The 23,341-nt window shown below is 29.2% G+C and overlaps 1 protein-coding gene across 9 annotated transcripts in view; it reads right to left on the minus strand.

The window, feature by feature from the left end:
• Positions 1-355: 355 nt before the first annotated feature.
• Positions 356-23,341, minus strand: part of LOC111427100 (glutamine synthetase 2) — a 44,798-nt gene continuing 21,812 nt past the window's right edge. For 4 of the 9 annotated variants that reach the window (XM_071193988.1, XM_071193984.1, XM_071193990.1 and 1 more), the window contains 7 exons: positions 13,805-13,994; positions 11,038-11,199; positions 10,415-10,453; positions 5,295-5,569; positions 5,039-5,238; positions 2,414-2,553; positions 356-988 (listed from right to left, as the gene is read on the minus strand). In XM_071193988.1, the coding sequence (XP_071050089.1) occupies positions 840-988; positions 2,414-2,553; positions 5,039-5,238; positions 5,295-5,569; positions 10,415-10,453; positions 11,038-11,199; positions 13,805-13,988 (1,149 nt within the window). In that variant the 5' untranslated portion in view covers positions 13,989-13,994 and the 3' untranslated portion in view covers positions 356-839. Of the gene's footprint in view, positions 989-2,413; positions 2,554-5,038; positions 5,239-5,294; positions 5,570-6,233; positions 6,264-7,870; positions 7,904-10,414; positions 10,454-11,037; positions 11,200-13,804; positions 13,995-14,802; positions 14,953-23,341 lie in introns of those variants that run through there. The other 5 variants (XM_071193985.1, XM_071193986.1, XM_023062071.2 and 2 more) reach the window with 5 other exon arrangements.

The raw sequence follows: 23,341 nt of genomic DNA on the forward strand, positions 1-23,341 counted from the left end.
TTGAAGCAAATTGATATGAATTCGTTTATTTTGATTCGCGTTAATATTTTTTTCATTTGAACACCAATCAAGAGAAATATCGAAATATTTCTCTTGTAATTAGATTTTATTAAAATTAATTGGTCGAATTAAATTAATTGCCATCCAAATGAATCTTCACCGAACCAGAAAATTGGTTCATAGTTTGAGTTTAATTAATATCAAATTATGTATGTAAAAGGGAAAATATAAATAACTTATATCATTTGAGTGGCAACTTTTTTGAGCTTTTACGTCTTACCTTTTACGCGGATGTAACATGGTAATAAGACACACTATATGAATTTGATATAATTAACTAAGGCATGCACTCAGCTCGTGTTCTCTTTTTTGTATTACGTGTTTATTTGTGTATAATAATAATTGTGTTATCAGTAGTATAAAACTAATTAACTAACTAAAAAACTAAGAAATCTATAAACTAATGGTAAAAATATGATTATGTATTACCTCCTCTTTCGTTTACATTTAACTATAATAATTATACAATTCATATTAATAACAGTAAATATAATATGTATATAGGTTTTTTTTCTGTTTGATATTGGAAATAAGAATACCGGTTGGGCTTATGTATATACAGTAACGTTTTATCAAGTTTTTATCATTTTTTATAGCAACTCAATACATTCTAACCCTTACCTAATACTCAAAAAAATTACCGATTTTAGCTACCGATTAAATCGTTATTAAAAGAGAAGAAATAATTTACATCTTAATAAGAGAGAAAAGAATATCATAATAATTGATAAAACGGCACTGCGTATTCGCCCAGGAACACAGTAACGCTTCGATTTTCATTATTCGTTTAATATACAAGTTCTGACTAAAGCTTCGCAAACGGAGTATGGATCACAGTTGGACGATGGCCTTCTGTCTTCTAGGTAACCTTTTTTCTGCTCGGCACATCCACGTGGAATACGAATACTTGCACCACGATTTGCAACACCTATAACAATTACAATTCAATGTAATATTCTTGTGAGTGGAAATGAAGAATTCAGAATAGATCGGAAACATGGACTTTAGTGCAGAATGACCAAAACGGACGTAAAAAGTACTACAAGAACAAAATAAAATATTTCCAAGAAATAATTTTCTTTCCTTTCATGTATACATTTTACCTTATCCTCAAACTCTTTATAAGAACTCGAACAAATACCATTATGTCATACCACATAAAAGGGTATTATTACAACTCTCTCGTTTCAAATTGACTGTCATCAATCATCGGGGTATGTATTTTGTATCGATTGTAAGGTACGTATAAAAGACGCATTGTTACGTAAAAGAAAATAATAGCGGTAAAAAATATAGATTGACTTACTTCTGGGGCAGATGTTGAAGAGAAACGTGTGTCATAAAAATTCGTTCGATATTTTTTAGATTTTTCAATCAAAGAATTTCCATCAAATTTAACTAAAGTTTCACGCATCTGCTAACGCTGACAGGTAGTCATAAATTATCGAACTCCGGAAGGAAAATGAATTTTGTCATAATCTATCTTAATGTGTCGACCACGAATTTAATATAATTTTATGAAATTGATTCTATTTTGAACAAAAATTTTCAACCTAATATCAAATTAAGTACAACTAACCCCTTTTAATAATGGAATAATTAATGAGATTGAATACCTCGCTTGAATACTTGCGGTCGAGAATAGAAATCGTCACGGTCCAATTGAGACGTTGTTATCTGTTCTAATTAACTAAGATATTGTTTAAGTAATCCTTTTCATTTCTACACTAAACTTGTAATTGGGATTTCAATTTAACTTTGGAATTGGTGTATTATGAAACTACTATTTAAGTTAAAATCTACTTCCTTTTAAATCTCTTTTTCGTTGAAAACCGATGTTGATAATTCAAAACACGAAAAGTTTTCTAAAAAGTTTAAAACCTCCCAAACATTTCACATTATTTACAATTCCAATGGTTCAATTTACTTGTCTAAAAGTTTTTTACGTTATTTTTTTTGCAAGCTCGATTTAGTTGCCAAGAAAATGAAATTGCGGTTTCAACACCAGATACTCGTTTTTTTAGACTAAATATCTATTACAACCTTATTACAAAAAAGATTGTAATATAAAATTACTTATTTTTTAATCTTTTTAGAAAATAAATCCTTAATTAAACATGTATGATTCAGAATTAGCAAACCATTCTCTCGATCCACTCTTCATCGTCGCATATTCATTATTCGTGCATTGATTGGAACGTAATTAACAGCGTTCGTACAAAATCGCTCGATAATTCAATTAAAACCATTCGAGAGATCGTTAAATTTGAACGAGGGAAAGGATTTTCGTGCGAACAATTCGAGCATTACGTACTCTTGCATTGTAGGTACATCGAAAAAGGGATTTACTCACCGGCGCTGAAGTCATGGATCGAAGATGTTTCGTGTCTTCCGGTGAGACGACGTTCGTTGTCCTTTCCACCTTTTGGATCGTAGGCCTGGATATGTCTCAGGTGGTTTCTGCTCAATTTGTCGATAGCCTTCTCAATTTCGCTATAAAAGAAGTGAAAGGTAATGTTATTTTCGTAAAAGCACCATGCATTTTTAAACTAATTGATGCTCGAAAATAAAAGGTCGTGAAACTTTTATTACAGAGACGTTTTAAATTAAGGTTTCTAACTTAATCTAAGTTTTAAAATTAGTTATAATCCAAAACATTCCAAAAATAACATTTTAAAACAACTTGGTTGTTTCAAAGTAGACGGTAATGAAGAATGGAGAAAAAGTAAAAACGTTTTATTTAAAACGAACCAAAATGCACATACAAATGAGTTTGCAGCGAGTTTTAATCGGTCTTAATTGAGGTTTACTAGTCGGTTGACCGTCGTAAACAATAATTATATAATCAGCTTGTGTTAATCGGTATACGTACTGGACAATTGTTACAACAGCAATAATTACAGGCTGTCATGTGATACGGAACGATGTGAAAAACGTTCCACGAACTCGTATATAATTTTATCCGGTAATACGGAAAATATTAATAATGGTAACACTCGTTAATTTATTTCCTACAGGGAATCGTGCGGAATTTATTGCTTTAAATTGATCGAAACTGTACAAATTTCAAATTCAATAACACAATAAATCAACAAAATTTAGATAAATTCATATAAGTGCAATAATTTTTAGATTTTACATTTTCATTCTGCCAAATTAGTGCTTTGTTGTGTATAAGCGATCTGCGACACGATCGAAGTCGTTATTTTTAGATGGATTAAAACGGTGACCGCATTCTGCAACGAAACCGCAGTTCGCGACACGGTCGATCCAACATTGGATACGTTCATCATCCGCATGGGCAGACATCGTTTCAATTGATGTAATCGCTCGATAAGGGAGAACTCCAATAAACCGTTAGATTCCCTCATTTCCTGTTTTTCAAAAAAACAACTGGCATATGCGCTAATGAGGATATGAGCTTGCATGTATTTTTTCTTTTTCCGATTAGTAGTAATTATTTTTTCATTAACTCAATAATTAACTCTCTTTACATTATCTAGTATACGAAAGATGCTACTTTTTCTTTCAAAATTATTAAACATTTTAGAAGTGGTTAACGTTTTGCTTCAGAAATATTCAGGTTTAAAATAACATTATGTGGATACGTTTGTGGACTCAGGTTATTGAACAAAATTCTAGGAATATGACTGAGAAAGATTAATATTAATCTCAAGAGGTTTTCAGAGAATTGATGGTTGTTTTGCCAACAATCATAACTTAGTACGTCTGCGAGGAAGCTGCATGACAACTTTTTGCTTGCATGCGGTATTTCGTCAATTCCTCCAATGGTGTGTGAAAAAGTTTCCAAATACATCGCCTTAACATCCTACTCTACGTGGTGAAGACCAAAGCTACTGGAACTAAATTTTTACGTAGAATCAGGTCTAGTGCGCAACCCCGACTTGGTTTGCGATGATCCATGGACATGAGATCATTATTTCCACTAAGTATGCAAATGATGAGGTATTGTAAAGGTTAACGAATGACATTTTTTTTCTTTAAGAACTATTCTTACTTGGAGGCTATCTATTCGCATCAAATACTAGCTCAGATAATTTTAGCTATATTGTTCCAAATTTTATGAAAATTGAAGACCAAAGTGTCAATATCCAATTAAATGGTTTTAACAATAAGCAAAACAGCAGGATATGAGTTACGAAGAATCTAAAAGAGTTTGTTGCGAATGAACATTGAAAAAAATTAAATTGAAAGAATTTATTCAATTAGATTTCATTTTCCAATTTTATTTACTATCTATAAAACATAAACATTGTTTTTTTAATCACAAAGTTTCTTAAATAACAATCAAACTTTAAACTGAATTGGCAAAACTTCAAACGAATAACCCGATTGTTCTTTTTATCTCACCGATTCGTTTGGGGTTGGTTCATGTAAGTTTTATAGAGTTCGTAATGGTCTATTTGAACTCAATGAAATGAAATACTTCGGCATCGCAATAAACGCGATAAATTTCTCTTGATGCTTACTGGTCTTTGGTGTGATATATAGTGTAAAGGTGTCATTAAGGAAACGGGGCGAAAAGATTAAGTGCCGAAAATAAAAGCTTAACATTTTTAAAAGGATTTCAAGTAAATGTAATTGTTTAATATTTTAATTTGTTTAAATGATAAAAAGCAAAGCGGTGTTGGGACCTCAACTAAACCGTTATGTCTTCATAAACCCGCATATATCAACGAACAAAATTTGGCGAGCAGTTTATTTACGATCTAGAATACGGGCGAAGTGCTCGTTAAAAATGGAAATTTGCGTTTGCCGTGGTGCTGAATTTACCCCTGTTCATTTTTACTTTACGTTCAAAAAGGAAAAGCGTAGCAAAGAGATCGTCTAAAAAGCGAATCTCATCGTCTCTTTGCAAACATCCTAACGACCTTTGCTTTTACAGGAGCGATTTCACGGAATGTGTGCTTTTCGAGTGGACGATAGTATCGTAAAATGGTTCAAATAAGAGACTTACATGATGCCATTTTCATCTCTCATTGCTTTCGTGGAGAAATTAGTGTGAGCTCCGGCTCCGTTCCAATCTCCAGGCATTGGTTTTGGATCTAAAGTTGCGACAACTCCAAATTCTTCAGCGACGCGATGAAGGATAAATCTTGACATCCACAGTTGGTCACCAATACTGATTCCTTCGCATGGACCTACTTGGTATTCCCACTAAAAATAAAAATTTAATAATAAAAATGTTATTTTGAATAAATTAATAAACTTACTTGTGCTGGCATAACTTCTGCATTACTACCAGCAATATTAACTCCAGCGTAGAGACATGCTCTGTAGTGGGCTTCAACGATATCTCTAGCGTAAACTTTGTTGGCACCCACGCCACAATAATATGGCCCTTGCGGTCCGGGAAAACCATTTTTCGGCCAACCCAAAGGCCTCAAATCCATATCCAAAAGTGTATATTCTTGTTCGATTCCAAACCACGGTTCGTGATCTTTCGCTGCCTCCATAGCCTTTAGACATGAATGTCTTTTGTTGGTATCTGAAAAATTCCATTGAATAATATTTAAATATTATCAACAATGACCTCTCAAGATCAACTTGTTGGTTGCTAGGTATGAATAAATATAATTATTATGAATACGAGTATTCGAAAATTTACATATGTGCTAAAGGCAATTGTTGTGTTAATGAATATTTATTATTACTCATTATGTAAAATTCATGATATTGTTGTTAATACTCAAAAATGTGGTGTTGATATTATAACGAAAACAATTATTGTTATCAAGTGGAATGTAATTCTTGATCAAAAAATTGCATGAAATTTTTATAGATATTTTTAACACATAAATAAATGATAAACAAGAAATATATTTTATAAATGAAAAAGTTCCCCAAGAAAATGAGACATCTATCTATCCAATCTATTTCTATCCTCAAATATAGAAAGAAAACACGTTTTCCCATCTCAAAAGGATGTCATGCACTTTGTGCACACATAGAAGGAGACGCATTGTCGGTTAGTAAAAGAGAAATTGAATCGTAAAGCACAAAAACTAACAAAAGCGTTCTAAAAGAGAGAAGATGACCTTTTTGCAGTGTATGGCCTTATCTGGCTAACCGGAAACTTTTTATCAAGAAAACTACTAAAGCTTACACATTCAAAGGTCGTGCTTCGCAAGGGCATTGCCTCACGGACTTACCCACTAGTTCTAAATGTCCACCTCTAACGTCTGTGGAAAGAAAACAGGCGATCGTTAAGATCAGGCAAACATGCAATTCCCTACCTCAAGTTTCTTTTTGCTCGTTGTCGACATCGTTCTATGTCGAAATTGCTTTCAAATTGACTTACTTTCGTATCGCATTGTAGTGTATTGTACGTTAGAAACAAAAATTATCTTTAAATTAAATTATAATGTGATTAGTTAGGTTTATTATTTTGGTGGAGGAGCCGGATTATTTTCTAATTATATTAAATACAGTAAAACCTTGATTTAACGGGGGAGGGAGTGTCCGTTATAGCCAAAAGTTCTTAGTAATTGGTATTAAATTTTATTGAAAATTATTGGAGCTTAAGTACTAATTGAGTTGTCGTCATAAAACAACAATTTATTGAAAATCATTTCTGCAAACCTCGTTGACATAATTTTTAATAACAACTCTGTATTATTAATGTATTAAGGTTAGATTGATTTTTAAATGATCGTATCTCAAGATCTAGTTGAGATAATGTTATGAGATAAAAAGATATTGAAAGAAAATTGAATTGGCATTATATTTTATTGAAAATTATTTCTTAATTCCCGCAAACCTCGTTGCTATGATTTTTTAAGTATAACCTTGTTCCTATAATTTAGTTATTGAGATTAGACTGATTTTAAATAATCGTATCTCAAGAACTAATTGAGATAATGTTATGAGATAAAAAGATATTGAAAGGGAATTTAATTGGCATTATATTTTATTGAAAATTATTTCTTAATTCCTATAAACCTCGTTGCTATGATTTTTTAAGTATAACCTTGGTGCTATAACTCAGTTATTGAGATTAGACTGATTTTTAAATAATCATATCTCAAGATCTAATTGAGATGACGCTATGAGATAAAAAATATTAAATCGAAATTTAACTGGCATTAAATTGCATTGAAAATTATTTCATAATTCCTGTAATCGACAGCTTAGTTGTAGTGTTACTTCTAGTTTTAGTTCAATAAAATTATACAACAATCTAGCGCTAAATAACAATTAAAACTAGAACTATCGTCTAGTCGTTCTAACGATGTCCGTTATATCGAGGTTTTACTCTTGTTTTACTGTATTTTTATATCTTGTGTACATTTTAAAACGAATTTTATAACTAAAACATTTACAGTGTAAAGGGAATATAAATTTACCCCACCGAGAGAAAAGTGTAAAAACTACCTTTTTAATTTTAAAAGAAAATAAATTACCATTAAGGATAAGATCTCAACAGCGTTAAAATTCGCTTTACCTACCTAATTTTATATACAATTGTGGTTTTTGTCTTTTTTTAACTCATTTAGATTTAAATTTTTTATTATAAGATACATGCAAAGCCCATCGAAAAAAGCTGATAATATATTTCATACATATTGATTAAAAGCAAAAATAAAATTCAAACCTTGAAAATATCGAGTTCTATAGAAATAGCAAACGACCCCTTCAGGGCATGCTAGTTAACATAGTTTTTAGGAAAATGATTCAAACACACATTTAAGAATCCCGTTCGAAAACGTTTCGATATAACAGCGATATCTTAGATGCGATAAAATGCACTTTACGAGCTCGTGCTTGCGGCGTGTTCGAGCGTGTTTACCTGTGTAATAGTGCCCGTTATGGTTTACAGGATCTACAAAAATAAAATTCACGTGTATTCACCGTGCAAAATTAAAAACAAATTTTTCGTTTTCGGTTATCTGTTACTTTAAAAGTTAAATGAAAAGGGTTCAAGTGTTATCCGCCTAAAGCGAAAAAATTAAATTTATTTTAAGGGCGTGACGCGGTTTATCGATTAAACATAATCTGTATTATGCAAATCAAATTGTGTTTTAATTAAGTTTTATTAACTTTTTTTTTATTGTACCGCAATTCCAAAAAAAAAATAATGACCTATTTTTATGCCATATAAAGTTCCTCAATTTGCGGATTAATTAAATTGCTCTCATTAAAATATTTATGGCGTTTAAAAGTAAACCGAGTCATTAAGATTAGTTTGAATAAATAAAATGACGGCGCTAAACACATAAACTCTTTGTTGCTAAATAGAAATTATCAAGGTTGTTTAATAATTACCATTTACAAACAAAAGTACCTTTATGAAAAGGTTACCATTTCAAATTATAATCTTGAGTAATGTATCTGGTGGGATGAATTTTCTTATAAGACATCGAAAAAGTGAAGTGGAAGGTATAAACTCTCTAGGGATTATGCCATAATAACTTTCGGAATTGAATACATGGTCTTTCACTTTTATCGTGTTACGAAATGAGATACGTAACATCAATTTATTATATCGTTATACTATGATCAAGACAAAAAATCTAAACCATTTAAATATTAAGTTGAAATATCTTGTGAAATCTAATTTGCAATTTAAAAGTAATTTTCTAACATTAGCATCACGTAATTTATTGCAAAGTCATTGTAAATCAATTATGTATTTACCTCTTTGGAATATTTATATTGTTGAGACAAAAGATTTATTAATCTAGAATGTTTTATTCAATTATTTTTTTCCTTTAAAATATGAACAAGATTTTCATTTTCAGATTAGATTAATTTTTAAATAATTGGAGCTTAAGTACTAATTGAGTTGTCGTCATAAAACAACAATTTATTGAAAATAATTTCTTAATTTCTGCAAACCTCGTTGACATAAATTTTAATAACAACTCTGTATTATTAATGTATTAAGGTTAGATTGATTTTTAAATGATCGTATCTCAAGATGTAATTGACATAATGTTATGAGATAAAAAGATATTGAAAGGGAATTTAATTGGCATCATATCTTATTGAAAATTATTTCTTAATTCCTATAAACCTCGTTGCTATGATTTTTTAAGTATAACCTTGTTCCTATAATTTAGTTATTGAGATTAGACTGATTTTAAATAATCGTATCTCAAGAACTAATTGAGATAATGTTATGAGATAAAAAGATATTGAAGGGGAATTTAATTGGCATTATATTTTATTGAAAATTATTTCTTAATTCCTGCAAACCTCGTTGCTAAGATTTTTTAAGTACAACCTTGTTCCTATAATTTAGTTATTGAGATTAGACTGATTTTAAATAATCGTATCTCAAGAACTAATTGAGATAATGTTATAAGATAAAAAGATATTGAAAGGGAATTTAATTGGCATTATATTTTATTGAAAATTATTTCTTAATTCCTAAAAACCTCTTTGCTATGATTTTTTAAGTATAACCTTGTCGCTATAACTTACAATTAGTTATTAAAATTAGACTGATTTTTAAATAATCGTATCTCAAAAACTAATTGAGATAACGTTATGAGATAAAAAGATATTGAAGGAGAATTTAATTGGCATTATATTTTATTGAAAATTATTTCTTAATTCCTGCAAACCTCGTTGCTATGATTTTTTAAGTATAACCTTGTCCCTATAATTTAGTTATTAAATTAGACTGATTTTTAAATAATCGTATCTCAAAAACTAATTGAGATAACGTTATGAGATAAATAAATATTGAAAGGAAATTTAATTGGCATTATATTTTATTGAAAATTATTTCTTAATTCCTACAAACCTCGTTGCTATGATTTTTTTAATTTCAAACCTATGTATTTAATATAGTTATTGAGGTTGAATTTAATTTTTATTAATCGTATATCAATAACTAATTGAGATATCTTTGTAAAATATGGAGAACAAAATTGATTTGTTAAAAAAATCTTAGAAAATATTAATTACACGTGTTACACAGATAACAAATTTGTATTCATTTTATACAAAATGTTGACCTTGTAAATTGATAACCAAGTATTAAACAATATTTGTAAAACCAAAATGAATCATGTGATTCTGCATTATCAATTTATTAACCAACATGCAACCAAAATGAAACGATACTTTGATAATGTTGTGTTATATTATTTCTAAATAAACAATAAAACAATAAAAAATGAGAGAAGTTTTAATAACAATACCCATTCTATTCAATAAAATTGAAAGAAGAGAACATCAAATGTTGATTTAAATGTAGATGTAAACACAAAACACACATTCGAGAACATATATTTTTTACATTTAAATGTTGATGATACCCACGGCAAGTATAACACATTTCTTTTTTAATGCGACACATGATACACAGATGATGTTCTCTTACCTTCCGGCCGTAATGAGGATATGCCGTTTTGATGTATACCTGTTAAAATAAAAATTTGAAACTTAAACCTTAACAAAACGTACTTTTTTGAGCCTTTATATGGTGTTGTAGAGCGTACTTGCATTGGCATTGATTTTATTGAAAGTTACAGCATCTTATTTAGTTATTTATATTAATGGAAATTTCTCGTTTTAACTTTGAAGTTCATGTATTTATTCATGAAACAAATCAGCTTAATCCAATCAACAAATACGAGTATAAATTGAAATGTTAATTTGAAAGTGGAGATAACACTTGAACTCCCCTTTTCGTGGGGGAAATACGTAAAAAAAGCTTAATTAAAAAAAAAAACGATAAAATTAGCCCCATTTAAAACCCCATTCCTATTCGACCATATGTTTTCAAGGTATACCACGTGCCATACATTCGCCACGCGTCTGACTACAATAACCTAATCGGTTTATTTCTGGTAGGCACAAAGTTTAATGTTTCGGTGCGTAATAATACAAATTCATCGTAAAAATTGTTTCATTTATATTTATATATAATTTTAAAGTTAGTTTTGGCCGAAATCCCATTTAAATACTTATGCTAAAGTTTTTTTTTGGGGAATATTAACTTACCTGCTGGTTTTCCGTTGGCTTTGTACGTATCGCAAAGAACCAATTTGTTGTTTCCTCTACGGAAAGGATCATTAAAGATTGCTACCGGATACAAATACATGTCCGAGTTGCCTCCTTCGGCTTGGTAACAGGAACTACCGTCGTAATTCCAAATTGGAAGGTCTGAAAGGAAGAATTGTTTAACGTTAACAATGAATTTCGATTAGATTGTGTTTGTGCTGGGTATATTCCCGGAAATTAAATTAGTATCGATCATAAATTTCATCTTAATATGTGAAAGGTATTATGCCTATCATAAAATATAAAGATTTATTTATATTTATAAGTCTTAAATTTCATCAGATAAAAATATAGGTCAGTTTAATTTTGTAACAAAAACAAAACCTTTAGTGAACCTATTGATAATATCCACTATCTCATAGACAACTTAAATAATAATCCCCATTTGAAACTGTTTGAGAAATCATTAAAATTAAAGAAATTAAATTCCTTTTCTTCATCAAATAGAATTTAAATTTAAAAAGTTCCACTCGATTATTAACAAGTTACTTTCTCATTAAGAATTTGTGCTTTGAAACTTGACCCAGTGGAATTTCGCCGGTGTTACAGGTTTGGGAGGCATTTCATGAATAGACAAGCTTAACCAAAAGCACTTAGCACTGGGGAACGTTAACGAGGATCGCGCCTAAAATAAATAAGTTAATGTAAAGTGACGATAAAATATTAAAAGAAAGCGACGTCAATTAGCCCACTCCATCAAACGTTAACAACATTAACAAGAAAGTGAGGAATTAGTAACAAGTTCAAGACGATCGCGTTTCACGGCCAAGTTCATAGATGATATATTCAGTACTCGTCAAGGCGAACGCGGCTGTTGATCGGCCTTAAGGTCATTAAGGTAATTAGAAACAGCTGTTTTATTAGCAAGATTCACTTTACCGATGTTTGGCACGAGCTCACTGTGTTAATTATTGCTCAATTAAACGATGATTAATGATTTAATTAGAATAAAATCAAAATTATTAAGTAAATTAATTATAAATAGATAAAATTAAAATGTTTCAACTGAAAGTTGAGGACTATTATAATAACAAAATGGGATTTTGATGCAAATGAATTGTGCGAGCAAGAAGAGAGATTTTCACTTAATTAAATCGAGTTGTGCAGAAACGACGATAAAAATTTACCGTTAGAAAATAGCGAATCAAAATACAAGATTTAAGACAAAATATAACCTAGTTGTTACAACAAACTCTAAAAGTGTCAAACTTAATATACAGTATGTCCGTAAAGTCATGGTACACTTTTGACCGCTCAAAGGAAAGCAACAAATTAAGAAATGTGAAACCTTCACCAAGTAAAAGGAAAACTCTCTAAGTTTTCCCAAAAAATCCTCGTGCCTACGTTGAGTACGAAGCCATATCCACCACGATCCCTGCAATTAAAGAAAATTCCAGGGATCGTCCAGTAAAGGTCTATACATTGATGAATCTGGGAGCAAAAATGTTACAGAGCATTGTGTTTAGAGTATAATTTGCTACAACTTTTGTTATAAAAGTTTTTCTGTATTATGCTCCGGATACCGATTTTTTTTAACACTCTTCTAATTTTCATATTTTTGAAAAATTCTCTACATTGATGCATCTGGGAGCAAAAATGCTACAGAGCATTGTGTTAAGGGTACAATTTGCTACAACTTTTCTTGTAAAAGTTTTTCTGTATCATGCTCCGGATACCGATTTTTTTTAACACTCTTCTAATTTTGGATTTTACTGGATTTTTACTTGTGGGGTTATCTAAAGCATGTGAGTACAACATTAATCATTTAAAAACACTATGTTACATGTGTATGGCAACAATTGGAGACCACATCGAACTACAAAAAACAAGATAGTATGAAAGTAGGCGAAGTTTCCTTTTATGTGGTGAAGATTTCAAATTTCTATCTATAATATAATAATAATAAAATTATTGTTGAAAAGAGTTTTATGATGATGATATCTTATTGGAAGCAGCAAGCGAAGAAGATGCTTAAGGTATTCAGCAAAGTAAGACAACGACGCTGCAACCAATCGGATTCCATTCAAGGAAGAGGTCCAGAATATCTACCAAAATTGTTATCTAAAGAATTATATGTCAAAACGCTTAATCTAAAGTTAAAGGCAGTGGCCTAACTTAGCCACGTTTTTTATAAACAGGAAAAGGCTGGTTTGCAAAAATATCATTTACCCTTTGAGATAAAATACTGACTACACACAAAACAGATCTTAAAACTTTTTTTGAAACCATTTTAAGAAACACCATGTACATCTTAATAATGTAACATTAATATTAGATATTTTTTTCTGGTAAACTTTATACTTTTCAATACTGTAAATGACTTTCATTATTTATTCACCTGGCAATGCGGGAAGCGGAAAATTTATTGATGCTTCACACGCAGTTTTCTACACTAATGGCTTTTCGAGAATGTTTGTAACGCCGATACGTCTGCACTATTGATCGGCAATAATTTAATAATTCAAACGATTCTAGCTCGATACTTTTAACATTTCAAACAAATGATTGCTAACTCGACGATTATTCATTAATTGTTCGTTGCATCTAAGATGACATAACCGTCGATTGATTCAGTAGTTGTTATTGAAGATGTTTTAATGGTTCTCGGAATAAAAAGTATATTTTTTTCTCCTTTGAAACGGTGATTTTTATGTGTTGTAAGACAAATCTTTGTGTGCGATAATTCAATTTAACGCCAAATACATACCACTGGGATCCTTGGGGATGAAATCCAACGTTCTGGTTTTCGCTCTAACATTTTCTCCCGTTCCATCCACCCAAACGTACATGGCCTGAATTTTGCCTTCCGGAATTGGCAGGTCCATATACTTTGGCAGGATTGTCTTATTCAATGCCGCATTGGGCGACGCTTCCAACGTTGAATTCGGCATCCCGTGCTGAAAAATAAAAAGAATACATTTTAAAATTAATGAAATCATTTCATTGAAATAAACAACTTGAAGTAATTACGTAAAGGTTGTTTAAAAGGTTGCGTAACAATTTATTATCTCATTTCATTCGTTAGAAACATAAAAATGAATTGTAATAATAATATTGAAATTAATATTTGCTTTATAACAAGTTGTGGACATAATAAATGTAAAATAATTTATGCTAAATTAGAGAAGTTTACATTTCAATTGAAAATAAATGGAAAATTAATGCTCAAATTATTTATAGCGCAAACTTCGAGAGTTTAACAAATATTTTGTTGTGAACTCGATGATAACAGTACACACATGTTGTTATATCGACAAGATCATAAAGGAATATGTTCTCATTTACAATAAATTACTTATATATAAACGCTGAATTGCAATAAATATTTTTTTTTAAATGACGTCAATCGAGGTGCATCGAAGGAACACAAGAAAATTCCATTCACAACAAGATTTACATAGGATGAGTTGGTTTTATTGAAAGGGACTTGAAAACAAAGCCAATGTTTTATAAAGACAAAGAAAGTCGCTTTTTAAACAAAGAGTGAATTATCTGTTGAGTACAATTAAACAAATTTTATCATTATCGATTACATTCTGTATTGATACAATTATAATCTAAATTGTGCATAACGAGTGTATATTTTAATTGCAAAAAGTTATTTATAAAAATAACCAAGGCAAAGGAAAGTTATAAAAGAAAATTAATTAAAAACAAATTAATTATTAACTTATATGTTTAAAAAATTTAAAAAAAAATAATTACCATTACACAATGAACTGGTCACAAAATATAAATTGAAATTAATAAAATAAAAATCAAATCACTGGTATGACGGTATAAATTTCTTGTGATGAGTATAATATAACGAACGTTTTATGATACATGTGAAACTCACTATAGTCTGGGGACTAATGACAATAATCGTTCCGTTCTCGCGTATTTATATGAGCGAGCTGAATTATCTTGAGGTCAACGAGAGAGAACTCAAAAATAAATATTTATACATAAGCTACCTTGTTCTAAAACGAAACGGACTGCGAAAAACAGCTGATCGTATACACCGGGTCTGCCTCTGCGAGACGATTTTTGAAATTAAAAATAAAATTTCCATCAAAAAGACTTGGCACCTACGCTTTCGGAAATAAACCGTACTTTGAACTCGCAGATTCGCCCCTGCTAGATTTTTTTAATTTTATTTATTTGGGCTTGTTGTTTGAAATATTATTGTCTGGTCAGTGCATACGGAAAATTCCCAAAGGTACTCGTTGGCATAAAAATATTTTTAAAAATTTCCCAAAACGTTCGTATCGACATAGAAACAGTTGTCTTTATTTTACACGATCACGTGAAGTTTAATTATACTGATATGGTTTCGATAAATTCTCACTGGAGAATGCCGTGAAATTTATTTTAAAAAAATGATGGATTAACTATAATTGATAATAAATTTCCGTGTTTTTGTAATATTTTAATTGCTAATGATAACATTGTGAGTAATATTAATATAAATATCTATTAATAATCGTTATTATCTATATAGAATTTTTATGGGGAATCATTAATTTATATAAAACACAACATCTTAATAAACTTAAAATAGCCAAATTTAACCTTTATTTGCTGTTTTGTTTTTACAAAATATGTTTTTGTGTTTAAAAATTGTTTAGATCATGACTTTCTCGGCAAATAAACATCATTTATGAGAAAAACAAATTTTTATTAATAAAACCTCTACGTTTTACTACTTCAACGATAACAACATAAATAAATTGTTTAATATGTGAGAGATGCTAATAATAAAATAAATAAATATTAATAATTGAAAACCAATTTTTTTATTTCTCCACAAAATAAAATGGAACATTTTTGTGCCTTTGTCTCAATAATGGAACATATTATTGTGTCTAGTTCTGGTTAATATTATTTAGCATTTAAAATTCTATTTATTTCATTTAGTTTTTGAATCATAACCTGTTTTATCGCAGAATTTTTAACTTTGGGTTGAATTGGGTTCGCTAAATTACTCGATGGGTTATAATTGTATACTGAAACTGTTTTCTGGGTCAATACGGAACGTTTTTGATTCAAAAGGTTTCTTTCTATCTCTTTTAGTGTTTGAGGCATAACCTGTTATATTGTTAGAAACGTAAAATCGCAGAATTTTTAACTTTGAGTTGAGTTGGGTTCGCTAAATTACTCGATGGGTTATAATTGTGTACTGAACCTGTTTTTTGGGTCAATACGGAACGTTTTTGATTCAAAAGGTTTCTTTCTATCTCTTTTAGTTTTTGAGTCACAACCCGTTATATTGTTAGAAACGTACAATCGCAGAATTTTTAACTTTGAGTTGGGTTGGGTTCGCTAAATTACTCGATGGGTTATAATTGTGTACTGAACCTGTTTTCTGGGTCAATACGGAACGTTTTTGATTCAAAAGGTTTCTTTCTATCTCTTTTAGTTTTTGAAGCATAACCTGTTATATTGTTAGAAACGTAAAATCGCAGAATTTTTAACTTTGAGTTGGGTTGGGTTCGCTAAATTACTCGATGGGTTATAATTGTATACTAAAACTGTTTTCTGAGTCAATACGGAACGTTTTTGATTCAAAAAGTTTCTTTCTATCTCTTTTAGTTTTTGAGTCTCAACCCGTTATATTGTTAGAAACGTAAAATCGCAGAATTTTTAACTTTGAGTTGGGTTGGGTTCGCTAAATTACTCAATGGGTTATAATTGTATACTAAAACTGTTTTCTGGGTCAATACGGAACGTTTTTGATTCAAAAGGTTTCTTTCTATCTCTTTTAGTTTTTGAGTCACAACCCGTTATATTGTTAGAAACGTAAAATCGCAGAATTTTTAACTTTGAGTTGGGTTGGGTTCGCTAAATTACTCGATGGGTTATAATTGTGTACTGAACCTGTTTTCTGGGTCAATACGGAACGTTTTTGATTCAAAAAGTTTCTTTCTATCTCTTTTAGTTTTTGAGTTATAACCTGTTATATTGTTAGAAACATAAAATTACAGAATTTTTTATTTTGGGTTAGGTTGGGTTCGCTAAATGACTCATTGAGTTACAATCGTGAATTAAAACTTATTAATTTGATTAATTAAGAATATTTTTAACATCTCATCCCGTTTAAAGATTTATTAACCTTAATATTTTTCTCATTTAGCAACATGGTTAGCATCAACTTCAGGATTTCTTAATTTATATCATTATATCACCTAACTTATTTGTCCTTTTCTAAATCGGTGATTATTCAGCAATATTTTTATTGCGAAGAAAAACAAGAAGAATAAAAGCAATTATTTGGGATTAGTAACAGATATTGAAATGTACCGGTTTTTGGGAGCTATTCAAAATCAATGAGAGACATTAAAACGCATCAATAGCTATTAAAAACGTAAAATATTACATGCAACCGCGAATTTTCGACGACAATATACCAAAATAAACTAGTAATATACAACAACAAACTACCCAAAATAATATGAACCATTGTATTCTATATAAAGGGGTGTAAAAGTTATTTATGGCCCTATTACAAATGAAATCCCTCCGCTTAAATCCTATAATTACACCCGTACTATTGTACAAATAACTATGAATTGATATTTATATTTTCGAGTTTATGATTTAAGTTGGAGTGAACTCCGACATTTCATAGTAAAATGAGAAATTGATGCTAATTTACTACCTTTAACATGATTATGGTATGTAAACAACATCTTTTCATTCACCCAAAAATAATTTTATACATTTTTTAATTATAAAGTTGTCACGATGACCATCAATCTTTTATATAACAAAAATTACTCAATGTGCGTGATTTTTATTTACAAAATATTTGACACAATTATCATTACTAACGAGATGGGCGAGTTAATTTTAAAATTGCGTCGAAAGGAAGTCGCAATTTACTTAACGATTTTGGGTTCAAAAGTCCTTGCGGTAAAATGCCCCCGCTTTGACCCATTTATCACAATTGCCGCACGTGATACCGTCCTAAAAACAGCGTATAGATAAGTTTTATTTACAAAATTAAGGCTATCGTCTAGACTTATATTAGCAGATCTCCGATGGATTTCGCCTCAATCGGTATAAAAATCGTAATACCGGTTAAGATATTAGCACCTTATATTTATAAGAAAATTTTCCATCTTTATAATAATAAAAAAATTTATACAACATATTTGTTGATATATTTGTAAATAAAGTGCACTTATCGTGAACCATTTAATGTGTATTGCAAACTTGATAAGATATTATTAATAGGACACTCGAATGTTGTTCAAGAACAATTATCTATGCACGAAAAATCTTTGAGAAAAACTTCGAAGTTAAAGTACGTATTCATAAAAAATTCATAGAAAAAAACATTTACGTCAACATTTAAATATAAATAAATCGTTTTAATCAACAAATACACTCCGTGCCAGGCACAACGCCAATTTAAAATTTTTGTGTCTAAATTTTAATTAATTCTTTTCAAACCGTTACAAAAAAAAGTTAAGCATTTCCCCTACGGAAAATTCTAATCACCTGATCTAAAAGAACAGCACAGGTGATGAAACTAAAGAAGGCAAAAAAAAACACCTGCACGTGATTTCGTACCAGGCACAGGTGAGTTTCACGCGATTTTTTCTAAAAGCTGACCTTAACCAATTTTTTTTTTCAATCACCTAGTTGTACATAACATCCATCATCTAAAAAAAGATTCGATTCAAACCTATTTCCTCCATTCCAATACAAAAAAAAATCATCTCCATACATTATCATATCACCTGACACTTGATACGGCTCTGTTGTACATTATTTGTAACGACGCGAAAAGTAAATGCATAGCGATCACGTGCCGCTCACGTTTTTCGCACGAGCCGCATGCACACTCAAATACTTGCGTCCGTCTGTCTGTAACGGCGTGAACCACACACGAGAGAGATAGATGGTTTTATCGGACAAAGAAAGCGAATATGCGCCAGAGTTGACAATTTAGATTGGTCTGTTTATCATGTCAGCTGACGAACTTCCGGATAAAAACAGTGAATAAACTGTATTCCAATGTTTTTTTTATTTATTTTGTTGTCTTTTTTTTGTAACAGGATGATGCACTACTCTAATGCGATTTTTAACAGCTTTTATTAACATTTACAAAAAAAATAAAAGTTGTATGTAGTTGAGACAACTTTTTTGGTCACAACACCAATATATTAGGCTAACACATAATTAGGAGGCAATAAAATTAAACGTCATTGCAAAACAAATGGCATTATTGACATGCAAAATGGAAATTGAGAGAGTAACGATTAACTGTGTGTACTTGATATTGATATGTTATAATCGTTAAGCTGTTTGGAAATAACGATTTAAAGGGGAAGAGAATCGTTGTGTCGCTTCTGTTGAATAATTGAATGTTCGTCCATTCCAAGAAATTTATAATAATTTTGATGGGTTTCTAAACATTCTCGGTGATATTTTGAGGTTTCCAACTATATTTAGCCATTTAGTAACATCCTCCAAACATTTGTATTATTGTATTTAAAAATTAATATCTCGAGAATTAAAACGATTTTTTTAAATCGATCGCTGGAGAGCTTTTAATTTGAATTATATAATATATGCTTCAGTGGAGATAATTCTTCTAGAAAAGAACGTGTTGTGTTTAACAATTAATATCTCAAAAACTAAAAGTTATTTTGAAAATCCGCTTCTTTCGTTGGAAAGCTTATAATTTGAATTAGATATGCTGATAATTTCATAAATATTTATTGAAATTTCGATTTATTGTGATTTTTTGAAAATTTTGTGGAGATAATTGTTCCACAAAAAATGTGTTGTGTTTAACAATTAATATCTTAAAAACTAAAAGATATTTTGAAAATCCGTAACTTTTGTTGGAAAGGCTATAATTTCAGTTATATATTTTGATAATTTCATAAATATTCATTGAAATTTCGATTTATTGTGATTTTTTGAAAATTTAGTGGAGTTAATTGTTCTAGAAAAAACGTGTTGTGTTTAACAATTAATATCTCAAAAACTAAAAGTTATTTTGAAAATCCGTTTATTTCGTTGTAAAGCTTATAATTTGAATTATATATGCTGATAATATCGTAAATGTTTATTGAAATTTCGATTTATTGTGATTTTTGGAAAATTTAGTGGAGATAATTGTTCTAGAAAAGAACGTGTTGTATTTAACAATTAATATCTCAAAAACTAAAAGTTATTTTGAAAATCTGTTTCTTTCGTTGGAAAGCTTATAATTTGAATTAGATATGTTGATAATTTCATAAATATTTATTGAAATTTCGATTTATTGTGATTTTTTGAAAATTTAGTGGAGATAATTGTTCCACAAAAAATGTGTTGTGTTTAACAATTAATATCTTAAAAACTAAAAGATATTTTGAAAATCCGTAACTTTTGTTGGAAAGGCTATAATTTGAATTATATATACTGATAATTTCATAAATATTTATTGAAATTTCGATTTATTGTGATTTTTTGAAAATTTAGTGGATATAATTGTTCTAGAAAAGAACGTCTTGTATTCAACAATTAATATCTCAAAAACTATAAGTTATTTTGAAAATCCATTTCTTTCGTTGTAAAGCTTATAATTTCAGTTATATATGCTGATAATATCGTAAATGTTTATTGAAATTTCGATTTATTGTGATTTTTTGAAAATTTAGTGGAGATAATTGTTCTAGAAAAGAACGTGTTTATTTAACAATTAATATCTCAAAAACTAAAAGTTATTTTGAAAATCCGTTTCTTTCGTTGGAAAGCTTATAATTTGAATTAGATATGCTGACAATTTCATAAATATTTATTGAAATTTCGATTTACTGTGATTTTTTGAAAATTTAGTGGAGATAATTGTTCCACAAAAAATGTGTTGTGTTTACCAATTAATATCTTAAAAACTAAAAGATATTTTGAAAATCCGTAACTTTTGTTGGAAAGGCTATAATTTGAGTTATATATTTTGATAATTTCATAAATATTCATTGAAATTTCGATTTATTGTGATTTTTTGAAAATTTAGTGGAGTTAATTGTTCTAGAAAAAACGTGTTGTGTTTAACAATTAATATCTCAAAAACTAAAAGTTATTTTGAAAATCCGTTTATTTCGTTGTAAAGCTTATAATTTGAATTATATATGCTGATAATATCGTAAATGTTTATTGAAATTTCGATTTATTGTGATTTTTTGAAAATTTAGTGGAGATAATTGTTCTAGAAAAGAACGTGTTGTATTTAACAATTAATATCTCAAAAACTAAAAGTTATTTTGAAAATCCGTTTCTTTCGTTGTAAAGCTTATAATTTGAATTAGATATGCTGATAATTTCATAAATATTTATTGAAATTTCGATTTATTGTGATTTTTTGAAAATTTCGTGGAGTTAATTGTTCTAGAAAAAACGTGTTGTGTTTAACAATTAATATCTTAAAAACTAAAAGTTATTTTGAAAATCCGTTTATTTCGTTGTAAAGCTTATAATTTGAATTAGATATGCTGATAATTTCATAAATATTTATTGAAATTTCGATTTATTGTGATTTTTTGAAAATTTCGTTGAGTTAATTGTTCTAGAAAAAACGTGTTGTGTTTAACAATTAATATCTCAAAAACAAAAAGATATTTTGAAAATCGGTTACTTTCGTTGGATAGCCTATAATTTGAGTTATATATGTTGCTAATTTCATAAACATTCATTGAAATTTCGATTTATTGTGATTTTTTGAAAATTTAGTAGAAATGAAAAAAAAACGTTGTGTTTAAAAATTAATATCTCAAAAACTAAAAGATGTTTTGAAAATCAGTTTCTTTCGTTGAAAAGATAATAATTTGTATAACAAGTGCAGATACTTTCATAATGATTTATTAAAAATCCAATTTGTTACGATTTTTTGAAAATGGGTGAAAATAGTTGTTTCACCCGAAAAATGATTAAAATAAATATCCTATGATGTCTAAAAATTAATATCTTTGAGAACTTTGGAAGCTTCGAACAAAAAAGGAGCTATTATCTAGCTAACATGTTTCAACAAATTTCTACAAAATCAATAATCGTACAACGTTTAAGCAATAATAATGAAATAAGAGATTTATAATAAAAAAATTGATTTGTATTTCTATTTTTAAATCATAAAACCCGATTTCAATTATAATTGGAATTTACGACATTCCGGACTCGTTTATTACATTGATTGTTACAGAATACAATTGTCGAATACAAATAAGTTGTTATTTATTTTTTTCCACAACCAAAATGTTTACTTCAAGTAGTTACGTCAAAAAGAATTGCGTACGTAACGTTAAGTGCGTGTTATTATTCACTCTTTTAATTGGAATTTATAAAATCCAGATCATGTTTATGCTACGCTTTAATTAAGTATTAATAAGAGCAGTTGTGACGTTGTTATGACGATATGAAGAATTAAAAAATATTATTTAATTGTGAAATAAATTATTTTTTTATCCAAATTTGTAATAATAAAAAGATGATTATGTTTGGAGTACTTACTTAATGTTTCTTTAATACATTGTTTAGAAATTATATTATACATTGTTGTAACTAGCAATTTGTTATTAGAATCTTATTTGAAATACTTTTTGATTACTAATACTACTCAGAAATTATTGTTGCCACAACTTCTTTTACGCGACATAATATCATTATTAAAAAACATAATAATATTTCCAAGAAGTGTAAAGTAAACAAAATCGAAGAAATAATTATAAAAAAACCTGGTATTTCTTAAGTATTATCTAACGAAAATAAAACATAATTTTTCTTTATTAATAGTTTTTACAGAAACGCTTTAAATTGTGTCCGAGATACATAACATATTCACTAAAAAAATTGTTGGCACCTTTTTAATCTCTTGATAACTCGAAGTAATAAATAAGCTACATAATTTAATACAGGCCGTAAATATAACCGAATGAGAAACGTTAATCGAACGTTTACACGTTTTTTTTTGTGGCTGCTTATCGATATGGTCTCGTCTCGGCTGGTTTAAAATTAGTCGATAAGAGTAGCACGCGTGTATTTGCATATGGAAAATAACCGAATGGGTAATTCTATTCTATATATAAATTGGATGCTGCAATCTGCGCGAGCGGCCGATGACGTTTTTAATACGATAAGTTTTCTTTTGCATGAACTTTCGATTTATTTTACCTACTTTCAAAATAATATTAATAGAATAAACATTATTTAATCTTAACATATTTTATCGTTAAATAAAACTTATGAGTCGTTTAATAAGTCAATATACCTT

This window comes from Onthophagus taurus, chromosome 2 (assembly GCF_036711975.1).
Source record: "Onthophagus taurus isolate NC chromosome 2, IU_Otau_3.0, whole genome shotgun sequence".
In the NCBI taxonomy this organism is placed as follows: Eukaryota; Metazoa; Arthropoda; class Insecta; order Coleoptera; family Scarabaeidae; genus Onthophagus; species Onthophagus taurus.